Consider the following 10,233-nt stretch of genomic DNA (forward strand, 5'->3'; position numbering starts at 1 on the left):
GAGATAAGAGTAATTTGAGTCAACAAGAGAATTAACAGTAGGTAGTTAGGTTTCTTCTTAAATGTGTTATCTTAGAGAAGGACTAGGTAACGGCAGTTCTGGCAAATGTCAGATGGGCTGGTCCATCTTTAGCCCAGGGGGCCTGTCTAAATTGTTTGTTTTTTTACGAATAATTATTTAGCTAATAATGGGGATTTTTTTTGGGGGGGGGGGGATTCTGTTCCAAGTCCGTCCCTGCGCTATCAGATTGGATTCCAGATCTACAGTATAATGTGGACGGCATTCTCCTGTTGCCACAGTTCCCAAGTCTCATATTCAATCAGAAAGTCAGTGGAAGGCCACCTTTATTGTCTCTTACAAAAACTATAGCTGATTTATTAAAACAGTATGTGGATGGATGTTTTCAACTGTACCTTACCTCAGACACAAAGAGTGTGCTGGGGTCGATGATCGCTACAAAGTGTCTCAGCCGGCCAAAAAAGGTACTCTGGAATAGAGAAAGAGCCTAGTTAATTATTGATGAGCAAACCATACAGTAATACCAAATCTTAACACCCCATCTCTGTAAATAGGTTAAAGCCTTTGCAGACTGTACAATTTTAGCTGTCTTATGCCACGATTTTGCCATCCCAGACAAAATGTCCAAGTTGTGGGCAAATTCTTAGGTCGTTAACGACTGTCAGACATCTTGGCTCGTTCAGTGTGACAGTGTCTAGGTCTGCCGATTAAGTACTTTACGTGCGGTCGTAGGCTCCGACAGTTCTGGCAGTGTCCGATTTTTGGGGCCTTTATCGTGTAGTGTGGCTGGTGTTACGAGACTATACTGACCAATAGGAACACGGCCGGCACTGAGTATGCACACAATAATATGATCATTGTGAATAGTCAGATTAATAGTTTGATTTAAACTGTGCAAGAAGAATGATTTACCTACTAATCTCGTTAAACATGACACATTTGGATTTTTATAAATGCACAAAATAGCCAATCAAAATAAACGTTCTACTACAGCTCGCCATGTTATTTTGGGGAATCCTTTTTGATTTCGAGGCCAGACATAAAAACTGTATAATGAATTTATTTGCAAATTATGGTGGCAAATAAGTATTTGTTCAATAACAAAAGTTTATTTCACTACTTTGTTATATACCCTTTGTTGGCAATGACAGAGGTCAAATGTTTTCTGTAAGTCTTCACAAGGTTTTCACACACTGTTGCTGGTATTTTGGCCCATTCCTCCATGCAGATCTCCTCTCGAGCAGTGATGTTTTGGGGCTGTTGCTGGGCAACACGGACTTTCAACTCCCTCCAAAGATTTTCTATGGGTTGACATCTGGAGACTGGCGAGGCCACTCCAGGACCTTGAAATGCTTCTTACGAAGCCACTCCTTCGTTGCCTGGCGGTGTGTTTGGGATCATTGTCATGCTGAAAGACCCAGCCACATTTCATCTTCAATGCCCTTGCTGATGGAAGGAGGTTTTCACTCAAAATCTCACAATACATGGCCCCATTCATTCTTTCCTTTACACGGATAAGTCGGCCTGGTCCTTTTGCAAAAAAACAGCCCCAAAGCATGATGTTTTCACCCCCATGCTTCACAGAAGGTATGGTGTTCTTTGGATGCAACTCAGTATTCTTTGTTCTCCAAACACGACGAGTTGAGATTTTACCAAAAAGTTATATTTTGATTTCATCTGACCATATGACATTCTCCCAATCTTCTTCTGGATCATCCAAATGCTCTCTAGCAAACTTCAGACAGGCCTGGACATGTACTGGCTAAGCAGGGGGACACGTCTGGCACTGCAGGATTTGAGTCCCTGGCGGCGTAGTGTGTTACTGATGGTAGGCTTTGTTACTTTGGTCCCAGCTCTCTACAGGTCATTCACTAGGTCCCCCCGTGTGGTTCTGGGATTTTTGCCCACCGTTCTTGTGATCATTTTGACGCCACGGGGTGAGATCTTGCGTGGAGCCCCAGATCGAGGGAGATTATCAGTGGTCTTGTATGTCTTCCATTTCCTAATAATTGCTTCCACAGTTGATTTCTTCAAACCAAGCTGCTTACCTATGGCAGATTCAGTCTTCCCAGCCTGGTGAAGGTCTACAATTCTGTTTCTGGTGTCCTTTGACAGCTCTTTGGTCTTGGCCATAGTGGAGTTTGGAGTGTGACTGTTTGAGGTTGTGGACAGGTGTCTTTTATACTGATAACAAGTTCAAACAGGTGCCATTAATACAGGTAACGAGTGGAGGACAGAGGAGCCTCTTAAAGAAGAAGTTACAGGTCTGTGAGAGCCAGAAATCTTGCTTGTTTGTAGGTGACCAAATACTTATTTTCCACCATAATTTGCAAATAAATTCATAAAAAATCCTACAATGTGATTTTCTGGATTTTTTTCCTCATTTTGTCCGGCATAGTTGAAGTGTACCTATGATGTACATTACAGGCCTCATCTTTTTAAGTGGGAGAACTTGCACAATTGGTGGCTGACTAAATACTTTTTTGCCCCACTGTACACTTAGGTTGGAGTCATTAAAACTTGTTTTTCAACCACTTTCAGGAAGGACACGGGTTCTGTCTCCTAGAGATGAACGTACTTTGGTGCGAAAAGCGCAAATCAATCCCAGAACAGCAAAAGAACTTGTGAAGATGCTGGAGGAAACAGGTACAAAAGTATCTATATCGACATAACCTGAAAGGCCGCTCAGCAAGGAAGAAGCCATTGCTCTAAAACTGCCATAAAAAAACTCAGACTACAGTTTGCAACTGCACATGGGGACAAAGATCATACTTTTTGGAGAAATGTCCTCTGGTCTGATGAAACAAAAATAGAACTGTTTGGCCATAATAACGTTGGTTATGTTTGGAGGAAAAAGGGGAGGCTTGCAAGCTGAAGAACACCGTCCCAACCGTGAGGCACGGGGGCGGCAGCATCAAGTTGTGGGGTGCTTTGCTGCAGACTTGTGCACTTCACAAAATAGATTGCATCATGAGGTAGGAAAATGATGTGGATATATTGAAGCAACATCTCAAGACATCAGTCAGGAAGTTAAAGCTTGGTCACAAATGGGTCTTCCAAATGGACAATGACCCCAAGCATACTTCCAAAGTTGTGGCAAAATGGCTTTAGGATAACAAAATCAAGGTATTGGAGTGGCCATCACAAAGCCCTGACCTCAATCCTATAGAACATTTGTGAGCAGAACTGTAAAAGAGTGTGCGAACAAGGAGGCCTACAAACCTGACTCAGTTACACCAGCTCTGTCATGAGGAATGGGCCAAAATTCATCCAACGTATTGTGGCCCACTGATGAAATATATCACTCTCTACTATTATTCTGGCATTTCACATTATTAAAATAAAATGTGGTGATTCTAACTGACCTAAGACAGGGAATTTTTACTAGGATTAAATGTCCGGAATTGTGAAAAACTGAGTTTAAATGTATTTGGCTAAGGTGTATGTAAACATCTGACTTCAACTGTATTTTTGTAAACAACAGCTGTTGCACGATATCTAAGGCAGTCTCAAGCTATTGCTCACCTGAGATAGAGTTTCTCATGACAAGCTGCAGGCCACACTACCTACCGAGAGAGTTTTCATCTATCTTCTTTGTAGCTGTTTACATACCACCACAGTCAGAGGCTGGCACCAAGATAGCATTGAATGAGCTGTATTCCGCCATAAGCAAACAAGAAAACGCTCACCCAGAGGCGGTGCTCCTAGTAGCCGGGGACTTTAATGAAGGGAAACTTAAATCAGCTTTACCAAATTTCTATCAGCATGTTAAATGTGCAACCAGAGGGAAAATAACTCTGAACCATCTATACTCCACACATAGAGATGCATACAAAGCTCTCCCTCGCCCTCCATTTGGCAAATTTGACCTTAATTCCATCCTCCTGATTCTTGCTTACAAGCAACAATTACAGCAGGAAGCACCAGTGACTTGATCAATAAAAAAGTGGTCAGATGAAGCAGATGCTAAGCTACAGATCGTGGACTTCAGGAAACAGCAGAGGGAGCTCTCCTTATCCACGTCGATGGGACAGTAGTGGAGAAGGTGGAACGTTTTAAGTTCCTCGGCATACACATCACGGACCAACTGAACTGGTTCACCCAGACAGAAAGCATGGTGAAGAAAGCGCAACAGCTTGTCACCAAAAACACTCACAAACTTTTGCAGATGCACAATCGAGAGCATCTTATCGGGCTGTATCACTGCCTGGTACGACAACTGCTCCGCCCACAACCGTAAGGCTCTCCAGAGGGTAGTGAAGTCTGCACAAGCGTCACCGGGGGCAAACTACCTGCCCGCCAGGACACCTACACCACCCGATGTCACAGGACGGCCAAAAAGATCATGAAGTACAACAACCACCCAAGCCATTGCCTATTCACCCTGCTATCACCCAGAATGCGAGGTCAGTACAGGTGCATCAAAGCTGGGACCGAGAGACTGAAAAACAGCTTCTATCTCAAGGCCATCAGACTGTTAAACAGCCATCACTAACATTGAGTGGCTGCTGCCAACATACTGACTCAAATCTCTAGCCACTTTAATAATTAAAAATTGGATGTAATAAATGTATCACTAGTCACTTTAAAAAATGCCACTTTATATAATGTTTACATAGCCTACATTACTCATCTCATATGTACTGGATCCTGCACTTGCTGACGGGCCACCCCCAGGTGGTAAAGGTAGTTAACAACACATCCACCACACTGATCCTCACCACAGGGGCCCCTCAAGGATGTGTGCTCAGCCCCCTCCCGTACTCCCTGTTCACTCATGACTGCACGGCCAGGCACGACTCCAACAACATCATTAAATTTGCCGATGGCACAACTGTGATAGGCCTGATCACCGACTTCAACGAGACAGCCTATAAGGAGGTCAGAGACCTGGCCGTGTGGTGCCAGGACAACAACCTCTCCCTCAAAGTGACAAAGACAAAGGCAAAGGAGATGATTCTGCATTACAGGAAAAGGAGGACCGAGCACGCCCCCATTCTCATCGACGGGGCTACAGTGGAGCAGGTTGAGAGCCTCAAGTTCCTTGGGGTCCACATCACCAACAAACTAACATGGTCCAAGCACACCATGACAGTTGTGAAACAGGCACGACAAAACCCACTCCCCCTCAGGAGACTGAAAAGATTTGGCATGGGTCCTCAGATCCTCAAAAAGGTTCTACAGCAGCACCATCGAGAGCATCCTGACTGGTTGCAACACTGCCTGGTATGGCAACTGCGAATGGCCCAGTACATCACTGGGGCCAAGCTTACTACCATCCAGGACCTCTATACCAGGTGGTGTCAGAGGAAGGCCCTAAATATTGTCAAAGATTCCAGCCACTCTAGTAATAGACTGTTCTCTCTGCTACCACAAGGCAAGCGGTCCTGGAGTGCCAAGTCTAGGTCCATTAGGCTTCTAAACAGCTTCTACCCCCAAGCCATAAGACTCCTGAACATCTGGTCAAATGGCTACCCAGACTATTTGCATTGCCCCCCCCCCCACTCTCTGGCGTCATCTATGCATAGTCACTTTAATTAACTCTACCTACAATGTGCCCCCGCACATTGACTCTATACCGGCAACGCCCTGTATATATTGTTATTTTTTTACTGCTGCTCTTTAATTTATTTTCTCTCTTATTCTTATCCGTATTTTTTGAAAATGCGCTGTGGTTAGGAGCTCGTAAGTAAGCATTTCACTGTAAGGTCTACACCTGTTGTGCTCGGCGCATGTGACTAATAAAATTTGATTTGAAGAGCACTTGAGCATATTTTCTTCACCGCAGTCAGAATTGTCATTACTTGGTGGTGAAGCATATCACTTTTCCAGTCCCTTTACTAGATGGGCCTGGCTGAACATTGTGTGCCAACAGTTTGAAATGGCCTGATGGCAGTGCATGCCAAGAGTCTTTTTGGTAACCAGATAAACTGAAACATTTCAACTTCAGTCAGATGCCTTTGAGCCATTTATCACTTATGAAGGGCAGGTGAAGAAAGGCAAGACAGGAGAGCTAATTTCTCCATCTTCATTATCTTTCCTACAATCGGTTTTAATTTAAAACACGCTCCTCAACCTCTCGTGACATGTAATTGTGAAGAACATAGTCGCTACCATTCTGTAAATCTGTGTATCCTTTCATTATTCCTCACTATCCATAGACTGTATAATGTCCTCACTGCCCATAGACTGTATAATGTCCTCATTGCCCATATGTGTAGCTCTGTTTTGTATGGCTGGGTGAAGAGAACAGGCTCCATGTGAGGAGACAACTTTAATTATGCATGTGCTTCAGCTCACCAGAGAATACAAAACACAGCTAGCAGAGATGTATCACGTGCGGCTGCAATACCAGACAGGGAGATTTATGCTGATTCACGAGATGGCCTAATTGTAACTGCTTTGATGCAATAAACTGAAAACGTTACTGCATATTACTGTGCTGAAGGTTTTTGGGGCACAAAAAAAGGTGGATGTTCTATTTGTGAAACAATGAAACTGTCCCTCGCCCACTGATAAATGCAGTTTTTGACATATGAATGGATGCTTGTAATGATGAAATTCCAAATGTTGAAATGCAGGATGACTCAATTTTTGGAACAATTCACATGAACAAAATTGTTTGTGTTTTGCAATTGCATCAGAGGTTGCAAAATGGAAGTCTAAATAGACTGTTATTAAGCCTCTTGGCGCTGAGAATAGACTACTTGGTGCCATGCAATATCCTGATAAAAATTACTATCATCAGTTATCTGTGAGGGATTGGGTTGCTTCCAACGAAGGGGCAAGTGTCCCTTATTGATTGGCTTCTTGTTATTCCACCTCCATGCATTTTGATGAGAAATGCCTATAAAATATATAAAAAGGCAATAAAGACGGCCAGACAACAACAAATGAGACTTTCTTTGGACTTTGTGCTTTACTATTTCAGCAGGTAAATAACTTCCTTATAACATAATATTGCATTCACAGCTGTTTTAAAATAGGTTAGCCTCGAACACTGAATTCCACGATACAGAAGGCCAACTACAAGTGAGGTTACAGACCTTTTAATCTCATTAATTGCCAGCGGTCGTGAACGGTTTCCGAAAACTGAGTTGCAATTTGAGCCAACGTGAAGGTCACATTATCGGTCTAGTTGACCACTGCAAGTGCATAATCACTTCACAGGACGGACATTTTGACGGATATTCTAAAGAGAAGGACAGACAGAAATGGCAATATGAGATAACCCAGACTCTTCACTGTCTGATTTAGCCAACAGTTTAGAAGATGCATAATATTCTACAAAAATCAGGAATTAAAGTGTTTTTTGCTAAACATATTTAAAATGGGCAGAAGTGGGGAGAAATGATTTAGGAAAATGAAGAGCCTTCTAATACTGAACAAAAATATAAACGCAACATGTAAAGTGTTGGTCCCATGTTTCATGAGCTAAAATAAAAGATCCCAGAAATGTTCCATACGCACAAAAAGCTTGTTTCTCTCAAATTGTGCACAAATTTGTTTAAGTCCCTGTTAGTGAACATTTATTATGTATATCCATCTGGCAAGTGTGGAATATCAATAAGCTGATTAAACAGAATGATTTGGGTGCACCTTGTGCTGGGGACAATAACAGGTCACTCTAAAATGTGCAGTTGTCACACAACACAATACCAAAGATGTCTCAGGTTAAGGGAAGCATGCAATTGACATTCTGACTGCAGGAATGTCCACCAGAGCTGTTGCCAGAGAATTTTACATTAATTTCTCTACCATAAGCCGCCTCCAACCTCTTGAGGTTATGGTAGGAGCAGGCAGGCATAAGCTACAGGCAACGAACACAATTGCATTTTATCGACGGCAATTTGAATGCACAGACAGATACTGTGACAAGATCCTTAGGCCCATTATTTCTTTTTTACCTATTTGTGACCAACAGATGCATATCTGTATTTCCAATCATGTGAAAACCATATATTAGGGCCTAATTTATTTATTTCAATTGACTGATTTCCTTATATGAACTGTAAAATCTTAGAAATGGTTGCTCAGTGTACATAAGCTACATTCTTAATTGTCACTTTTTATCCCTCTTGAAAGTTTGAGTTTGTGCTTGACATAAACCTGCACAAATGTAGAAATCTATTCCAGATGTCACATAAGAAGTAAGAATAAAGCTATTCTATTTTGGCTGTTCTATTCTATATTAGGTGCTGTCTACTAAGGTGTAATAAATGCTGGGCGCAAATGTGCAATAGGTTAATTGAGGACAGAGATTGTAGTTTGTATGCCCTGATATCAGGAGCTGGATGCGAAAAGTTTGATTAAACAATTCAGAGACGGAAACTAATAGATCATATGACACATATTTAATCAAAGCGAATTGATATACAATCCCTTAAATCAGCTGTAACTGTCAATAGAAAAAAAAACTTAAAATAATTGAGTAAACCTGAATCTTGAAAACTAATGCTGAAGTCGCTTGCAGACAGAGCAGACAGACTCCTCCTCCCTCTCTATAATTATTATGGCCATAGGATGTCCCAGACTGGTCTCATAGACTAGATGTAACATAGTAAACATAAATCCAGGACACTCACGTTAGTATGATATGTTACGTTTGGTATGGTTACACAAGATAGAAGGTAACTTATGGCAACAATGAAAGGAAGGTGGATGGTCAAGTTGGATGGGTGGGCGTATAAAGTGAACATCTAGTAACCCAAAGGTTGTGTGTTCGAACCTCATCATGGATGACTTTAGCAACTTTGCAACTATTTAGCACGTCAGCTAACCCTTCCACTGATCCTTTAACCTAACAGCAAACCTTAACACGTGACCACTAGAGCTAGCTAACGTTAACCACAACAAATTGGAATTCGTAACATATCATACGTTGTTCAAATTCATAATATGCTGTACTTTATGCAAATGTATAACATATTGTACAAATTGTAATTCTTAACACATCATAGAAAATGGATGATCGACATCCACAAATGAATACATACCATAAAGTACCACAATACCAGTCATAATAATACCCAGAAAACGCAGCAGTCAAACAAGGAAATGGTTCCAATTGTTTTTCCACCATTCCTTTTTTTTTAAACACTTAAAATAAGGGCTGTGTTTCGTGTGGGCTTACCCTGGCGTGACGTTTTGATAACAGTGCGAAACTTCCTAGAGAACAATGAAATTCTAATTAGCTGCTAATGTGTCTATCATAAAGAAAATACTAATGCCATGATCTGGACTAGACTGCCGAATCGAAACAAAGGTAAGAATCTCTGGGTTAACTATATGTAACGGATGTGAAACGGCTAGCTAAGTTAGCGGTGGTGCGCGCTAAATAACGTTTCAATCGGTGACGTCACTTGCTCCGAGACCTTGAAGTAGTGGTTCCCCTTGCTCTGCAAGGACCGCGGCTTTTGTGGAGCGATGGGTGGAAGTTTTAAATTGACACAATACCTCGTAGCAAAGGTGTCAGCTTGAGATATGCAGGAGCTTGCCGGGATTTGTAGTCTTGCATGATGTCTACTTTGATGCTAATTAGCATTTTCAATAGAAAGAGACGAATATATTGATAAGTCACCTTGTCAGAGAGAGATTTACATGGTTATCAAAACGTCACAGCTGTAAACCTACACAAAATGGACATTATGACACCTCCACTGTGGGGCTCTATGAAACATAGCTTACTAAAATAAGTATCTCGGATATACGTACAGAATAATACGAAATGCTCTGAGACCACGTTGGATGTCCGCAAAGCCCATTGATGAAGAAGCTTCAGTATCTAGCTACACTGGGGCGGCCAACCCTGCTATCAACTCCGAAACACATCCCCGCTACTTGTTAATTCCAAGAAAGTAGCATACTTTCATACATTTACACAGAGCATAAAGAGAAATTGCCCTACAAAGACAAAAACATTTTTCGAGCGGACACCAGAGGCAACTTTCGCTACAAAGTAAAAAGCAGCGAGCATAACGATGCGCTCGCAGGAACAGGTCGGAGATCTGCAAAGATGTTGTGTTTTGCACCCTTTTCAGAGATAGCAATGTGATTAGTAAAAAAATATCCTTTACCTGATCATATCGAGGTCTTCCAAGCTGGAACGCAGGACAAGCTGCATATTGCGCCATGACAATGAATCAGATGATTTATTAATGAAGTGAATCATGAAACAAGATTTTGAAGTAGTGAACCAGCTATACTTCCAGTGAA

The 10,233-nt window shown here is 41.9% G+C and overlaps 1 protein-coding gene across 1 annotated transcript in view; it reads right to left on the reverse strand.

Annotated features, from left to right (window-relative positions):
* sfxn5a (sideroflexin 5a) overlaps positions 1–10,233 on the reverse strand; it is a 40,338-nt gene extending 30,105 nt beyond the window's left edge. The window contains exons 1-2 of the mRNA XM_064955045.1: positions 10,095–10,233; positions 419–487 (exon numbers count right to left, since the gene is read on the reverse strand). Coding sequence (XP_064811117.1) covers positions 419–487; positions 10,095–10,151 — 126 coding nt within the window. The 5' untranslated portion in view covers positions 10,152–10,233. The remainder of the gene's footprint in view (positions 1–418; positions 488–10,094) is intronic.

The sequence above is a fragment of the Oncorhynchus masou genome, chromosome 32 (assembly GCF_036934945.1).
Source record: "Oncorhynchus masou masou isolate Uvic2021 chromosome 32, UVic_Omas_1.1, whole genome shotgun sequence".
NCBI lineage: Eukaryota > Metazoa > Chordata > Actinopteri > Salmoniformes > Salmonidae > Oncorhynchus > Oncorhynchus masou.